Genomic DNA, 18541 nt, shown 5'->3' on the forward strand with positions numbered 1-18541 from the left:
CTCAACACCCTCTTGCCAGACGTCACCTACTTCATGGAAACCTGGACTAACCCCACCTCTGCCCGACATCCTCACCGCCATCCCCAACGGATACAAGATCCAGAGGAAGGACCACCCAGGAGGAGGACTCGCCATCGCGCACAAAAACGCCCACCACATCCAGCACAAACGACTCCTCTTCCCCCATGGAACACCTCAATTTCCAGACCTAGACCAGCCCCAGAATGACCCTATGCGGCACCCTTGCCAGACCTCAAACCACGTTCACCACAACCATCACCAACCTCATCGCACCCCATGCCATTGCCTCCATGGACTATATACTGCTCGGAGATCTGAACTTCCAACTCGACAACCTCAGCGACCCCAACTCCTCCGCCCTCCTGGACAACCTGGCCAACAACACACTGAGACAGCTTGTCACCACCCCCACCCACAAGGCAGGACACACCATCGACCCCATCTTCACAGGAGGTAACAACATCCACTTCAGCCACACCACACAACCCCCCTGGATGGACCACCACTACGTATATTTCTCTTTCAACAAAGCCACCGCTCACAAACCTACACCACGCCCTCCGCGAAAGAACTGGAGCAAGGTCACCGAGGAGCACCTCAACTCCACCCTCAACCATGATCCCCTTCCCACCTCGATCAACGCCAACTCTGCAGCCACATAAATACAAAGATGGATCACCAACTGAACAGACAAGCTTGCCCCCTCCGCAACCCTGACAGACAGCGCCACATGAAGGCGACATAGTTCCCCATCGACCTCCAAGAATCCAGACGCACCCGCAGACGTCTTGAAATGCAATGGAGAAACAACAAAACCACGGAAGACCAGACCACCTACAAGAATGCTACGGCAGAATACCACCAACTCATCAGATCCACCAAAAGGACCTTCATCCGAAACAAAATCCTCGCTAACTCCAACAACTCAAGAGAACTCTTCAGCATCACCCAGGAAATCTCCAAACCCCCCAGCATAGCCACGGACGTCACACCCTCCCAGGACCTTTTCAACAAACTTTGCTCCTACTTCCATCTGAAAATCAAGTCCCTATGGTACAACTTCAGCGAACAGACACCAGACACCGAAACCACCCATTCCTCCAGCAACGACAACCAACCGACCATCTCCGCCTGGACCCCGGTAATCACCAAAGACACCGCCACAACCATGAAAAGCATTCCCCACGAACCCCTGCCAGCTGCACATCTTCCACAGAGCTGGCACCGCCATAGAACCCGAGCTAAGATGCACCATCGACGCAACCTTCGAATCCGGCACATTCCCGGATGACTGGAAATGCACAGAAGTCAAGCCCCTCCTCAAGAAACCCTCTGCAGGCCCGACGGACCTCAAAAACTACAGTCCCATCTCTCTCCTCCCCTTCGTGGCCAAAGTCACTGGGAAGATTGCTAACACCCAGCTGACGAACTACATTGATGAGAACTCCATCCTTGACCCCTTCCAATCCGGATTCTGCAGCAACCACAGCACTGAGACCACCCTCCTCGCCGCCACAGACGACATCCGCACATTCCTTGACCAAGACTATACCGCGGCCCTTATCCTAATAGACCTTTCTGCTGCCTTTGACACCTTCTCCCACCGCAGTCTCACCGCCAGACTCCTCGATGCCGGCATAGAGAGAACCGACTGGCTTTATTACTTCCTCACTGGCAGAACTCAAAGAATAAGACTCCCGCCCTTCCTCTCCGAACCCAGAGATCAACTGCGGAGTACCCCAAGGATCATCGCTCAGTCCCACGCTCTTCAACATATACATGGCCCCCCTCGCCGCCATCGTTAGACAACATTGACTCAGCATAGTATCTTACACCGAGGACACCCAGGTCATCCTCCCCCTAATGAAGGAACCCGTCACCACCTGACTCAGCTTCCAGGAAGGAATGAAAGACATTGCATCGTGGATGAGCAGCAGTTGTCTGAAGCTCAACTCGGACAAGACTGAAGTCCTCGTCCTCGGGCCCACCCCCTCAGCATAGGACAACACCTGGTGGCCCACTGCCCTCGGCAACCTCCCTCCCCCACGAACGCTGCCCGGAACCTTGGCATCATACTCAACTCCTCCCTCACCATGACCCGACAGATCAACGCCGTCGCCTCCACCTACTTCAACACCCTCCGTATCCTTTGCAAGACGTTCAAATGGACCCTCCCAACCCAGAAAGACCATCACCCACGCACTCATAACAAGCAAACTGGACTACGGAAACGCCCTCTACACCGGAATCAACAAATCCCTGCTACGCATACTCCAGACCATCCAGAATACAGTGGCCAGACTCGTCCCACGACACAAACACATCATCCAACACCTGTGAGACCTCCACTGGCTCCCCGTAAAGAAGAGTGTAACCTTCAAGCTACTCACCCACGCCTACAAATCCCTCCACAACACCGGACCCAAATACCTCAAAGAAAGATTCTCCGTCCCCGTACCCAATAGAAACCTTCACTCCACCAACCTCGCTGAAACCCTGCACATCCACAGAGCCAGAGATGTGGAAGAGCGTCTCCTACATCGTGGCAAATACCTGGAACGAGCTCCCGATCAACATCAGACGCTCCCCTCTCTACACACTTTCCAAAAGAGCCTCAAGACCTGGCTCTTTGGCTGACTGGGAGCTGCACCCTCACCCCCCCAGCGCCTAGAGACCCTCACTGGTAAGTATCATGCTTCACAATTCCCTGATTGATTGATTGATTGATAGAAGTCACTGTGAAGTTACTGCTGGAGGAGTATTACTGCTCAGTGTGCCTTTGCGGCGAGGTGACAGCTAGTGGTACGATCAAAGTGTAACTCCTGAGTTGAATGGTGACGTCAGCTGGTGGGCACTGTTTGTTCTTCAAAGAAGCAGGTGGAGATGCTTGCTGTCGCACGTGTAATGTCATACGTGTTACGGTTTTTTCTGCAGTGATTTTGGATCGGAAGACGTGACAGTGTTAATGGACTGCACTGGAGATGCTTGCCATTGCACGTATAACATCATATGAGTTACGTACTTTGCGGCTATTTTGAATTGGATTAAGTGACTTACATTTGCGTTGTGAGGAATCCGTTTGGGTCCCTGTGGGTGTGGAGACTTGCTGGCATTTTTGATTGTAATGTTATCAGTAAAATTCTCATTTATGCTGGGAGTGACCAGATTGGATCGCAGCGTTTGATGAAGGAACCTTGTAGTTCTGCTTTTTTTCAACTCGCATCACGGAGGTGTAGGAGGTTGAGTTCAGCATGTGACAGTATTGGCGATATCGCGGCAGTTGCTACAGGAGGAAGTGTTGGCAACTTCACAGTCTGAGGAACTGCAGTTGTAGGAGCCTATTTCCTATTTCAAGTAACCTACTTATTGTTGAATGCTGTTCACTTACTGCTTTACTGCCAACCATTGCATAGCAGCCACCACAGTTTTTGTCTGATTAGGGTGAACCAAATCTTCCTTGGAAGAGGTGGAAACCGCTTTTTGACCCCTATTTGCTTGCAATTGGTGAGGAGAAATTAGCTGCTGTGAGAAAGCAAGCAATATTAATGCATCATTTGGGGAATGAGGGTAGGAATGTATATGAGAGTTTGACGAGATTACCGTTGGGCAAGGAGAAGGTGAACCTCACAATTTAAAAGACGTTGGTAATGATGTTAGAGAACCATTTTTTGCTCCCAAATGAATATTGTGCTTGAGAGGCATAAGTTTTTCACAACGGTACAAGGGAAGCAGGAAAAGATTAGTAGTTACATAGCATGTACCTGTTTGGACAGCTTACCGATTCTTTGGGCAGGGATCAAATTGTTAAGTGTACCAATAATGTTAAAGTACAGGAGAAACTCCTTAAAAAGAATCCTGATTTGAGAGAGGCTTTGGCTATTGTGGAAGGTATGGAGAATACCAGCATCTGGGTGCGTGAGATGAGAGAGGATAAGGGTAAAGATACTCACGGGGGAAAGAGTACTGCCCATGAAATCAAAAGAGTAATTGGCAAGAATGAGTATTCAAGGGAATATTCTAGCAGTGAGAATCCCAAGAAATATCCCAAAAGTGAAAATGCTAACTAACCTTAGCAAGAATATTGGTATGAAATGTTTTAGATGTGGCAGTGAAGGACATCTTTCAAATAGTCCTCAATGCTTTGTGAGATTTGCTACATGCAAGAAATGTGGAAAAAAGGGGCATTATGTGATTATGTGTTGGGGGACTAAAGTACAAGGGGTACACTGTGTGGAAGAGGAAAGGAAGTGTGTATTGAGTGTGAGGAATTATGTATTAATGGACGGAGCTCCTCTGGAGATGCCCTAATGTGAGATTGCAGTTGGTGGGAAACAATTATCTGTGCTAGCTGACTTGGGGGTCACCATATACTATGGTGATTGGCAATAACTGGGACTTGGTGTTTGGTATGGATAAAATGGAGCTGCTTCCACCCGACATTAACTTGGTGGATTATGGTGGAGTGAAAATAGATGACCTTGGGTATGCTATTATAAAAATACAATTCTCTGACCGGGAGCCAGTGGGTAAAGTGTATGTAGCCAGAAGAGGTGACAACTTGTTGGGATGGAGAGATCATAGGGATATGGGAATAACTCTTTATCCCAATACTCCGGCGAAAGTGTTGACACTCTCAACAGAAGGGTTGCTAGAGGACATGTGTTGTAATCTTCCCAAGATTTTTGGTAGCAGCCTAGGGTTGCTAAGAAACTTTGAACATAACATTTTATGAAGACTGTGCTGTCCCATTTGTGAGCAGGGTGAGGAAAGTTGCTCATTTGGTGATGGCTTCTCTTGAATGAGAATTGAACAAAGTTGCTGGGGTTTGGACTGATTGAGGAGATAAAGTGCTCGGAGTGCCTGGCTCCAGTGGTCTTGGCCCCGCAGGACGGTGGGAGAGAGATTAGAATGTGTATGGATTTACAAGGATTAAACAAGCACATATGCGTGAACATTTCAGAAACATTGGCTTTCATAAAAGATGCCAAATTTTTAAGTGTCATGGATTTGTCCTCTGCTTACTACCAGGTCTTGCTCAACCCTGATTCAAGAAACGTAACATGTTTTCTGACCCCTTTCGGTACCTATAGGTTTATCCATATGCCTTTTGGGCTGGCGTCCACTGCTGCACGCTTCCAGAGGGTAATAAAGAAAGTTCTGGAAGGTCTTCATAAAGTATTGTTCTTTCAAGACAATATTTTAGTCTATGGCAAAGATCAACAGGAGCACGATGAACAGATGGTAAGGTCATGCAGGACTTTCGAAAACAGAAATGGAGAAAGCGCGATGGTGACGACGCAAATGTAGAATAAAACATTGAGAGAAAGAAAGGCGGGGCATTGTTTGAAGTGGAAGGGAAAGTATGCTTAAGAGAGAGACACAAAGTGTAAACACCAAACCTGACGGCTTTCCTTCTTCAGAAATAGCCTTCTCCACTGCTCCAATCCCTTTTATTTCCTCGTCTTTTGTCATTAGCTGCTGCAACACTGCTTCCACGATGGGCATGACCATGGCAGTTGCAGACGTATTGGAGAGCCACATGGATAGCAGGGCGGTGCAGCACATGAAGCAAAGCAGTAACCTAAAACATAAGGACAGGGTGACCGAGCGCAGGACTTTTGATCAAACTCGGATTTGCCAATTACAGATAATCTGGCCATTTCAGTGAGATAACATGATTATCTACGATAAATTAGTGGGTTTTTTTGTCTTGCAATGTTCAGGTTCTCATTTTGTGTGTGGAGAACCTGTCTGTGGCTCAGAGAACAATGACTAAACAAGCCTTCACAAACCCAATAGGTCTCTGCTTTCAATGACCAAGCTGTTGGCTGTACCAATGCTTTATTGCCCCAGCATAAGAATGCATGTGTGAAGATGCATTCGCACACATAGCAGGCGAGCTTGAAATCCATTCCAAGGAGACCAGCATGAGTCATAATGAACATACATGCTTGTTTTTTCATGTGTGTGCATAGGCATCGTGACACGTGTGCAAATGTTTCATGATATCTGTGTGGTCATTTTAAATTTACTGTTTTAACGTGAAAGATGGCTATGTTAGAACCATAAATTCAAATAGTGGAACATAGAAAATAAAAGTGCACTGTGAGTATTGATAGGTTAGTGAGCAGCACAGCAGTTCTTGGTGGCAATAGGGCCATTGTTAAAAAAATACTGCATCCCCAGACAGGAGAAGGGGAAGTTGAAGGGGGAGTGGGGCAAGGAGTGAAAGGAGGAGGGTTGTGATAAATAAAAGCACTCTGGGGATGCCGAGTTATAAAGAAGAAAAGGCGAGCAAGTAAGGAAACACATGCACTTACCTGGAACTCCCAAATGAAATAAAAAAAGAGTCTCTAAAGAATGCAGTGGAAAGATACATCTCATCCAATAAGAAGACTGTGGGAAATAAAAGCTCCTGGGCAGGAGATGCACCAGCATAGGTAGGAAATCCATTGATTCACACAACTGAGATGGACAACAAAGCCAGCCAATCAAAGGCGAGAGGCTGAGCCGAAGCCCACTCTATGTATGTTGAAACCAATAGGTCTGGATAACCCGAGACCTAATGATCTCCATGCAAGAAGGGGTAAAGGTCAGGCTGGAGAACGTTAGTCCCATCTCACAGCATAGATCATAAAACCCCATCATAATGACTGAAGCAGGCTTTCTTTCCAAGACATATACACAATAAGTCAGACATTGGTGACAAGTAAGACAAAAGTACACAAAACGTTACCACATTGTTAGTAGTTTAAAACAAAATAATGAAGCCCCTGCCTAATACGGCACGCGGTCGTTTAGTCCCCCACATGTCACACACATTGATAGACCTTGGGCTGAATGGGCCTCCCCTGAAGTATGTACTTTCTGCACAGCAGGGGCTGAAAGGGCCAGTGTTAAGCCCCTGCACAGTGTTAGAAACATCACTAAGGAGTGATGGTCGAATTTTCTAACATCACTTGGAACCTTTAAGATGGAACACTCAATTATACTCACATCTACTCATCTATAGTATTGCGTACTGCCTCCCAGACCTCCTTCCTCGGAAACTCTGATCACATGCATAAACTATGCAGAGGCAGAGGCATTAAGGGAAGCATGCATAATATGACCTCACATCTCTTAGCCCATAATATCCACCCTGCACACTAAAAATATGAATACCTGGCTTCCTGCCAGATATTTCCCACCTCATTCTAGCCATTCCACGAGCTTTAAAAAAAAACAAGGAAAGAAAATACCTGGCATCCTGTGGATAGATGTTTGACGTGCCATTCAAATTTTGAGAACTGCCACCAACATGCTGATGAAGCATAGACAGGTGCCCACTATTGCCCCACACCTCACATTGCCCCAATGGATCATAACATCATACCCCTTCAACACATCCACAGAACACAAGGATTGCAAAGAGCCTCAATGTTAGGAATTAAGTTAACAATCCGATCACAAGAATCATTGTGAAATTAACATCAATGGTATATTGGTTCAAACATTTGGCCCCATTCTAGTTAAGCTCACAGGATATTCACTGAGTTTAAGACATATGGACCCAGTGAAGGGTCATTAATACAGTTGTATTTCTTATTATGGGCATCATCACTGATCAACAAACAGTTGCAATATAAAGTAACACAATACAGTGCAAAGTCTTGAGAATAAAATTTATAAAATGCCATTCCATACTTCAGTGGTGCTCAGCCTGTTACTGATGAAATCACAGCGAACAATCCATATATGTTCCAATCTGGCATGGCTTCCAGATTGCCGCCTCTTGGTGGTGCTCTCAAAACATCGATCACTTGCCAATAGATATAAGTGTTCATGTGATTAGCGGAGGTACAGTCATCTACAAGAGGGGCATTTTGGACCTTACTTCTGATCCTACTTCGATGTTGCCTAATCCTTCACTTTACTTTTTGTGAAGTCTGCCCAATGTATAGAAGAATGCATGGACTTATCGTGCAGTAAACCACGTTTACTTGAGTTACAATTGGAAAAAAAATGTTGTCATGTTTTATGTGGTGGTTAAGCACATTGGACTGGAGGTGAAAACGTAAGCCACGTCTATAGTGGCCAGTTATAGGTGGAAGACACCACAAGGAGGCTGACATGAGATGGGAACTTGCAGGCTCTCACTACGTGGATTTCAATGTTACAGCCACATTTGAAGGAGAATAAAAGGGCATCCTGGGTAATATCGCCTGAACATAATACAATCGAATGATTTTTGATTCTCTTAACGATCCTATTGGATAATGGACAAAAAGTTGTAACACAGGTGATCTTGTTAAAAGGCCATTGTTTCTTCCCTTCTTGGATATCACCAAGGTTTTATCATTGATTGTTTCACCAAAATTATGGGATACCGCCTCTCCAGTGGTTTCAGAGAAAGGGTATTCACCTCTTTGAAAAAGTCACCCTTAAATTTGGAAATTCTCTGTGGCCTAAGCAATTGCTCATAAGGGAGGCCATCTCTAAAGGCTATGGGATGATAACTCCAGTATTCTACAAAAGGATTCTTCTCAGTGGGTTTTGATGAATAATGTGGGTTTTGATGAAGAATGCGGTTTAGAGTTTATTGTCCTCGATCTTTATGCGAGGTCAAGATAGTCAATACCCTTAAGACTGCTGTGGTATGTGAAACGTAGGTTTGGTTAGCAGTTCACATTGAAGCTGTTCCATTTCCTGTTGAGCTACCACAAAGGGGTTCATTAAAGGACAGAAGTATTAAAATAGCTCTATCAAGTTGTCTTCAAAGGCTACCATTTTTAACATGGGTTATTTGCATTAGGTAGAAATTGACCTTCATCTTTCTTTAGTGACTTAAATCCATGACATGAAATGCCAACTCCCTCTTCTTACAGCTGCTCATTAAAATCTGTTTCTGGGCAAACAGCTTCCTTCCAACCATTGGAGAAGTCATAAGGGTTGTGTACGCTACTAATCCAAAAAGATTTCAGGCAATTCTGCTAGTCCTCAGGTAGAAAGCCTTTCTGTCTTATCCCTTGATTCTAGTATTCTTTGGGCTGCTCTACTCACCAAACGAAGACTGTACAATTTAGGTGTCTTTTCTTTACTTTTTAAACTTGTCAGGGGTTTTATTCTTATCTAAATTAACTTAGAGGATTTAAGGAACTTCTTATCTGCAGAAGCATTGAGTCTGCAACTCTTCAAGGCAGAGGTCTGAAAGAGTCTCCATAGGTTTATAGTGATTTTGCTCTCGCATTCAGAAGACAAATTAAGGACATAAGCAGTATACTCTACTTACATGCCGGGCTTAGCTCCTGAAATCATGACCATTCGCAGGGCTATTCTCTTATGCAGGTTCCACTTTTCCACAGTGGCCGCAACACAGATGACCCCCATAAGTAGTAATGTGGTGTTCTTAACATACTCTGCGGCAACCTGCAAAGAAGAGAGCAGACTGTTTATCATATGTCAGGTTGTGGGTCTACAACCTAAGACCAACCATCTATTCTCAATCTCTTGAGACACATGCTAGAGGCTCCAGAAGGGCTGCACCTATGCCGCCACCTCTGCCACACTGGCTGCAGACAGGCTACACTATTAGGGGCAGATTTACAATAACTGGCGCATCACTGCATATCAGCAGGGATGCGCCAGTTATTGTGCGTCACGGCTCTGCCACCATGGATGCGCCGCATTTATAATGCGGCGCACCATGGGGCAAAAATGGACAGATGTGTGACGCAACTGCTGCCGTAAAGGCGACGCATTGCTGGAGTTGCGTCGCAAGTGCGACGCAGCTCCAGCAAGGCTCTGGGGTGCCCAATCTTTAAAATGCTGCATCAATCCTTACGCCTGCTTCAAGCAGGCACAGGGTTTTGACGCAGCATGGCCTTAAAAGTGGCCGAGTGAAATCTTGTAGATTTCACTCAGCCACTTTTAGGAGGCGTTCCAGCGCCGGAACACCCCCCCCTGCGCCGAAACGCCTACATGTGGCGCAGGGCTTTACAACGTGACGCATCTCCCAGATGCGTCATGTTGTAAGTACCCCGCACCATGGCGCTGGCTTTGCGCCGCCGCTGCGTCACAAAAGTGACGCAACGGCGGCATAAAAGAGGCGCAAGGGGCTTGTAAATCTGCCCCTTAGAGTCAAGGCCAGTATGCAGAGGAACACTTGGGGTAAAATATATGTGCATATATGGGGGTACTGCTTTGGGGAAATAAGTCTCTCACTGAATGTGCACTGTGTTATGGTGGCTCTTCAGCCATTAATGTTAGCACTGGAAATATTCCAGGTTCAGGGAACATTTCCAATATCTACATTGATGGCGTCCCTGAAGTGCTGTTTTTCCATACATCAAGACATTTTCAGGGCTTCCAATGGAAAACTGCATTGGCTCGGTTTGCTGTTCTGCAAACAATGACTACTGCTGCAAATTGTGATGGCTGGCCACCCTAAATCGGGTGGTCAGCCCACCACTTATTCCAGTGGTGTCTAAGCCACCAGAAGAATTTTCCCCATGGCAGTTAGATGGTTAGTACTACCTTCCTACATCCTTCAGATCAGATGGAGGGACGCAGAGGAGGGCGGATGGCACATTCATCGATTTTTGAGATGCCCCATTACTGATATAGTCTAAATTACGCCCCAATTCCAATGTGTCCCTCGTAAGAATCGAAGATTGCTATGATTGAAGGTGAACTGCTTTTGGACAGAGACTACCAAAGACATCCACTTTGCCTCAATAAAACCTTCTTATTCATGGGCATTAGCACGACACAAACAATTCTCAAAAACTGACGGACTTGTATGACATTAACACAGCCAGGTCTAATGTTAGAATTTAGAGGCATAAATACAAGAACTGATGCATCGTCATCAACCTGTCAAATTTCTTGAGTCTGGTGCAAATGCCTTTATGACGCCATGAATGCGCTGTATTTACAATACAGTGCTCCATGGCGCAAAGATTCACAGATGCGTCAGAAAATCTGACGCATCTTTTGGTGCTAAAGTGACGCAGAGCTGGAGCTGGCTGTATGACTCCTGCAACTCCAGCAATGCGTCAGAACACACAGGCGAGTCCCATGTTAAAAGTCTTGCGTCAATCCTTATGCCTGGTTTGAGAATACGTAGGGATTTTGACGCAGTCCAGTCGTAGAGTGACGCAGTGAAAAGTTGTACATTTCACTGTGTCAGTTCTACGTGGCTTTTAACGTGGGAACGCTTACTCTGCATACATTATACCTGGCGCAGGTATAATGCGAGGCAGGCCTCTACAAACTGACGCATTGGTCTCAATGCGTCAGTTTGTAAATATGGAGCAGTGCGGGGCATTGATTGCGCTGCCACTGCGTAAAAAAACGATGCTGAGGCAGCGCTAGCTCCTTGTAAATATCTCTCTTAGAGAGGCCTCTCCCCTCACCTAACATTAGTGAAGAGGAATCGGACCTACCTAAGTGGCTGACACTTACAGAGGCTGGCATGGGCTTCTCTGCTCCCTTCTGGGGCTCTACAGATGGTCATTTACTAAGCAAAATACCAGATGATATCTGACCTCGCTGGACTTCAGGACTCCAAAGAGTGGGTAGAGAAAAGCGGGAACGAGGGCGGCTGCCCCGAGTGGAACGGCTTCTGAGACCCAGTATACGGCTGTGACGATCAGCACATAAGCACATGAGGTTTCCTGGAAGAAAGAGAACAGGAAGGGGAAGCAGAAAGATATTTACTTCAACTTTTCTCTTTGCCAACCTCCCTTTTACTACCTTTTTCACTAGCAGCCATCGGCAACCAGTAGACAAAGCAGACAACAATTTTCCACCCGCATGCAGACATGAGATTGCCAGATGTATTTGAGAAACCCCAAAATCGATCTAAAATTGGCTATGATTGCTTTGGTACTTTTATAGTGCAATATATATCAGAACCGACTTCTTGGCACATAGAGCATTGGCTGACAGAGCATCTGGGCCACCCATAATCATATCTAGGCAAACTAATAAGACACTCAAACCCTTTTTAAAAGCCACATGCAACTCAGCTGGAGTGGTGATGTGTTCCAAATGTCACGGCCCATGAACTTAGACCACTGCTTTCCAGCAGAACTCTGTTTCGCTCATGCTGGAACCTATAAGAGGGCGTAAGTCCCTTGCCGCAGTACAAGGGCAGAAGTGTGGCCAGACCTGGTAAAATGATTTATGCCATGAGCAGATGCATTTCAATGTAATCCTCTAATAGCCAGTGCAAACCTCTGTTTGGGAGATATATTCAGACATGATCTGACATTTTCAAGCAGGAAATTGAGTTGACAGTGGCATTCTGTATACTCTGTGGTTTCAGTAGAGTATAACCTAGAAGTCCCAAATAAAAGTTGTTGTAATAATCTAGCTGCGATAGAATGCTGAAGCATGAAGATCTCTGAGAAGGAAGGAGAGTGCCTATCTTAAGAGGTTCAAGGTATAACGCTTGTGCTGCACATTGCCATCATCTGGGCATTCATTGTCAGATCTTTAGACTTTGTGGCAAGAAGATGCAGAGTTATTTATCCGTAGGTGCAGGTAGCAGGACAGGCCTCATTCTGGCTGTCCACAATGAGCCATCACAGTTCTGTATACAGTGCAGTGTCAGAGCGGTCTTTGCAAATCATGGATGGACCACTGAAGGCAAGAAATGACCAGCTAAGGTTAGATGAACTTTGCCATTGTACGTCCCAAGTGTCAAATGGAGGATGCTTGGACATTCTATGTATCTAGTAGCACTTAAGTACCAAGAATATTTGCTTTGGTGAAGAAGCTGCTTTATCTGATTTGATGGGTTTATTTATTTGCATTTTTAGCTCAAGCAGACCTATTGCGAACAATATTCACAGAGGGGGCTTTAGCTCCTCCCTTTACAACCACTGGCCTTCTTAAACCAACATCTTTAGCCATCGGTTTGAGACTTTGACAATCTCACCTTGGCTCAACCTAGTGGAGCATTCCCCTCTTACGTATATTATTGACTGTTTGGGTGTTACCCTCTGTCTTCACTCGAGTGCTTGCATTGAACTGCATTAAGGGACTTCTGTAGCTGTTGCCCTCACTGTCATCTTTGCTGACTTCCTCCATCTGACTCCCTCCAATGTGGAAATGCTGCATGAAGGATCACATTAAACCTAGACCTGTTCGCTTTGTCAAAGCCTTTTTTTTAATATAAATTGCACTACAGCACTACAGTGAGAGTAACAGCCAATATGCTTAAATATTATACGTGATAAAATGCCCAGGCAGTCTTTAGGAAAGGATGGGCACTCTTTTAGCCATATAGCCACATTGTAGCAATATTACTGCACCTGTTCTACCCCACTACGAGCTTTCACTACTTCTGGCAGGGTTCTAGCTGAAGCCTTCAATGGCAAATTCCACTTCCAAGCCTTTTAATTCTCGACTCCCCATTGAAATGCACTCACTTCCCTCTAAACCCCCTTGTATTCCTGCCTGCACCTCACCTTGCACCCCATCTATTTACAACATAATTTTTTTAAATAGTTTTGAACTGATGATTTTACACGTTTCATTTAAGGAGAATTTGTTACAATTTGCCTGGTACACACAGATAGAGTTTCCATGCGTTTATAAACATATACACAACCATAGAAGCAATATGCAATAGACAACACGCTACATCCCCTATCATGAGCTGTATGTTAGTTTACCAATGTGAAACCCAGGCTATTCTGCCCCCTTCCCTACCCAGAGAACCCCAGAAAGCACAACCTCCCATCACATCAGATGGAATCCAGCCAGCTGTCAGAGCAAAGCAAACTCTATACAGACAAATACCAGCTCCTAAACCGCTTTAGTGCGTTCTGTATTGATAGAGGTCTCACCATCAATACCTCTAAAACAAAGCTCATGGCCTTATCGCCCTCTACCAGGTTTAGGAATAATCTCTCGCTTAATGGTGAGCCTTTGGAGTTGGTAGATTCCTTCGATTATTTGGGAGTTAGGGTTAATAGTCGGATGAGTTGGAAAGACCACTTGGCCAAAATGTTGTTAAACCATAAAAGAGTCTCAGGGGCGGTCCTGAGAGAACATCGGGAGTCTACAAGTAAGCCTGTGGCACCAACTCTCGCAATTTATGAGGGCCAAGTATTACCATCCGCTCTATATGGCTCCGAATTATGGGGGTTTGAGAACACACCTGAGTTAATCATGTCTGAAAACAAGTTTTTAAGAGATCTGGTTGCCCTTCCTGTCTCCGTCCCATTAGCCCCTCTACGGTTAGACATGGGCAGGCGCCCCTTTAAAGATCTAGTGCGCCTGCGCCCATTACTTTTTTGGGTTCGTTTGCGAAGGACCAGGGAGCTACAGAAGTACGCAGCGGTTTTAGATGAACTTATCTTGCTTGACACTGGTAATCGGATCAAATGGTTGAATAATCTGAGGCAGATGGTCATTCTACTGGGTTTGAGCGAATCATGGAAGAGCCAAATATCACCACCTAAGTTAGCGATTAAACAACTGTACTGGGATTGGGTCCAGAAGGAGACCTTTTGTAGAGGTGCTGGATGTTCCCTAACCGAGCGGTTTATGACGTTCAAATGGTCAAGGAGATTTGAACCGTTCTTGGATTTCATAGAGAAACCACTGGACAGATCACTTTATTTAAAGGTTAGGTTCGGGATTCTCCCGGTGAACGATTTTACCTCGAGGTGGAATAAACAAGGTGGCTCATCTAAGTCTTGTCCAGGTTGCGCAGCCCCTAATGAGTCCGTAGCGTATTTCTTTTTTGCCTGTCCAGCGTATAGGCTAGCCAGAAGAACATGGTTAAAGCCATTATGCAAGGGGCTGGGCCTCAGATGTCATAAAATGGCCCCGCGGATTCTCTGCACCGACACGACCTCCACTGCCATGGTGTGTGGAGTTGCTAAGTACCTGGGCAGTGCATGGTTGACTCGTACGAGGCGTGCCAAGGCCCTCCCTCATCCTACCTAACTACTGGAAGGCCCTTGGCAGAAAGCTCCTATGACATCTGACAGTGTTGTTTTGTCCCCCTCACCAAATTAGTAAAAGTGAAACAGTGGTTGTTGTCTGTATTTTAGGATCGGCGGGCTCATGTTTTTATTTGTATTACCGTATTGTATTGTATTGTAAAATTGCACACTTTTATGATGACTTTTTATCGAATAAAGTTACTTATATTTACTTAATACCAGTATTACAAAAACATGTCTGTATGGAAAAGATACAGATTGCCCATTGGAGGAATCTGGAGATTTTTTTTACAACAAACCATTTCCTTTGAAAGGTGGACATGACTGAAGCATAATCAGCAACCTTTTAAGCTCTACCTAGTCTACCTTACCTGATCCATCTGTCAGAGTTACCAGCCTATGACCTTTAATTTGGAAGAACTCCATGGACTAGGTCGCGGGTGGTCTTGCTTAAGGTGAGGAACAGAGATCACATTTTTAGAGATTCCAAATAAATTATTAAATATTGTAGATGAAAGGTTATCAGTTTCATTTATTCTGCCTGTTAGACCTGGCACCTTGGCGTGAGTCTCCCTTCCACTTTTTGTCGCTGTGCCTCATGTGTTTTGCTGGTGTTAGCTGCTCAGAGCACTGTGCCACTGCCAACCAGTGCCACAGTGCAAGGGCTCTCTATTTAAAATGTATATGTTGGTTGGATTCCAGGATTGGCTTATTTGGTTTACTGTCAGACCCCAGTAAAGTGCACCAGGAGTGCCCAGGGCTTGTAAATGCAAGTGTGTCGCCGCTGCAGCATCGCATCGAGCGGAAGCGTCTCGCATCATCCAAGAAGTGTTTCGCAACGCCGAAGAAGCGTGTCGCCATCGCAGCCATCGTAGCTGACGCATCGCACCGCATCAAGAGAAGAGTCTCGCATCGAGGAAGAAGCGTGTCGCCATCGCAGCAATCGTAGCTGTCGCATTGCACGGCATCAAGAAAAGCACCTCGCATCCACGGAGAAGCGTGCCGCCGTCGGAGCTGCTGTCGTAACAACGCGTAAAGGGGTGTCGCCGCTGCAACATCGCATCGAGCGGAAGCGTCTCACAAACGTCGGAGAAGAGTGCCGCTGCCAAGGCCGCTGTCGTCGCATCGCGTAAAGGGTGACGCCGCTGCAGCTGACGCATCAAGTCGAGTCTTTTCGCAACATCGGAGAAGCGTAACGCATCTGGAAGATCTTCACGTCTTTATTTCTTTGCACGAAAAACTTCATCGCATCAACATCGTTGCAACACTTTCGTTGCCCTGCGTGTCGCATCTAAAAGGTACATTGACATAAAGTGTCTCATTTAAGAACTTAAGAAAACTAAACAAAATTCTACCATCTAAAGTAACAGTATTGTGTATTTTTGTCGTTTAATGGTCTTGTGGTAACTCTAAATAAAGAATCCTTATTTTTAATATAAAACCTGTGTGGTGTCCATTTGTAGTGTTGTCACAGGGTTACTGTACGTGTTCACAAATGTTTAACCTATAACGCTCTGAGATAAGCCTTGTCTGCTCGCGCCAAGCTACCTAGAGGGTGAGCAGGGGTTATTTTAGGAGTGTACCCCCTCACCCTGACTAGAGGAAAGGTTCCCTGCTTGACACAAGTACCTACCTGTGCCAACCAGAGAACCCGGATTCTAACACTGCCGGACCCAACAGCTGCTTTCAATACCCTAGAGCAGTCTATCATGATGATCAGACTGTAGTATCTTACTGCATCGCGCATAGGCTGTATATTGCATGTGTATTTCTAGTGCTAGCTAGGGATCAGAATGAGGTAATGAGTTCATTCTGATTCCAGTGTTCTTTATGTGTTATTGGATTGTTCTTTGAATCCTGAGCCATTTGAGGCTTTGCTTCTGCTCGTGTACAGTCGATGGGCTGCTGCACTCTGAAGTGTGAATACGCTTTACACACTTATCAAGACTTTGCTGTTATACTTTGCCGGTTACTACCGGGACTCATTGAATTCACAGAGGTATCAGAGCCAGCACCATAATCAGTGGTGTGAAGTAACACAAAACCATCCCTACAACTATAGCACCAATACTCAATTAGCCATTAAATGCAGTGCCGGCACACAGCACCAGTGTAATTTGGTGGTCACAAACACGACTCCAATCAAATTTCAAGCCTTCTGAGATTTCTAATTTAAGAACCATTTAGCAGGGCAATAGTAACACCTGTTATTTACTGCTCTTAGAAACAGCAGCAGTGTGGTATGAACACTATAAAAAAGAGGTGCTTGCTTAATCAAGGAATTATTATGGGTCAAAAAGATCTTACATCTTTCCTTATACAATAAAGCATAGTGATAATGACCACATGTCCATTGACTGCAGAAGTTTGAACATCAGAACTCTGCAGGTCAGTATATAACATGCTGGTAGTAAATGTTGTCTGTTCTGGATCTTCCTCAATAGTTATAATCAAAACACGAGTCCACCAAAGACAGCGAAGACTGTCTTCAAATGTCCACTTTATGAATTAAAACATATGACACGAAGCATCCACTGTCCAACTCGTAATAGAGAAGTCAGTACGAAATACAAATCTTTTGGAGCTGTTGTACATGGCGATATCATTATTTCTTGCAGGACTTTGGGCAGACATAGTGGATTATTCTTTTTTTTTTTTTTTTTTTTTTTAAAAACCTTTATTACAATTTCGAAAAGATACAAGTATGGGCCTACAACCAACAGGCCGGCCGCTAAACGCAGTGTAAACCTAGGCACGACTTAACATTCACATCAATAAAGCAACAAAAGAGTTACTAAAGTGCTAATCATCGCAGTCAGCCGCAGCCGCAGTCCATAAACAAACAGGAAAGGTTTCATATTTTTGAAAAACAAAAAACATCAAACACACAAGGCAGAGGAAGTTAATAACAGGAACATGTGCTCCTCGTATCGAGGGAGTAAACCAACCCGGGTAGACAGAGGGGGGGGAGGGGGGCAAGGCAGAAGAGACAAATTCGCATGTCGCAGGAGCATACAGGAATGCGGGGGCTAGGGAGACAGAGCGGCATCCATCTCACGCGTCTGGGGCGGGGCGCAAATACCTCCACGATAGGAGTTTTAGGGACCCCACACCTTAATCCACTTCCCAGGCTTGCCTCTCGCCACATACACCGTTTTCTCTCTAAACATACACCAGTCCATGTGTTCCTTCCACTCGGAGACCGTTGGCGGCCTCTGGGAGCCCCACAACTGTGCAATGTCACGCTTCGCTACCATATAGCCTAGAGTCACCCATTGCGTCTGCGTCACATTGTAATCAGTCGGCTCCCAGACATTCAGCAAACACCTTCGTGCCTCCGGCAACAAGGCAACATGCGTGACTTCTTCTAACACCGCATGCACTCTGCACCAAAACCGAGTCACCTCCGGACACTTCCACAAGATATGGAGAAAAGTCCCCAGTAGCCCACAGCCTCGCTTACACGAACCATCCACCGAATACCCCATGCGCATCAAACCAGGCCCCGTGACGTACACTCTATGTAGTATCTTAAGCTGGACGAACCGCAATCGGGCCGGGATAGCCACCTCTTT

General features: G+C 45.6%; 1 protein-coding gene across 1 annotated transcript in view; it reads right to left on the reverse strand.

Moving 5' to 3' along the window:
• SLC13A4 (solute carrier family 13 member 4) overlaps positions 1–18541 on the reverse strand; it is a 233885-nt gene that overhangs the window by 138222 nt on the left and 77122 nt on the right. The window contains exons 2-4 of the mRNA XM_085650527.1: positions 11550–11678; positions 9293–9429; positions 5421–5602 (exon numbers count right to left, since the gene is read on the reverse strand). Coding sequence (XP_085506653.1) covers positions 5421–5602; positions 9293–9429; positions 11550–11678 — 448 coding nt within the window. The remainder of the gene's footprint in view (positions 1–5420; positions 5603–9292; positions 9430–11549; positions 11679–18541) is intronic.

The sequence above is a fragment of the Triturus cristatus genome, chromosome 4_1 (genome assembly GCF_964204655.1).
Source record: "Triturus cristatus chromosome 4_1, aTriCri1.1, whole genome shotgun sequence".
NCBI lineage: Eukaryota > Metazoa > Chordata > Amphibia > Caudata > Salamandridae > Triturus > Triturus cristatus.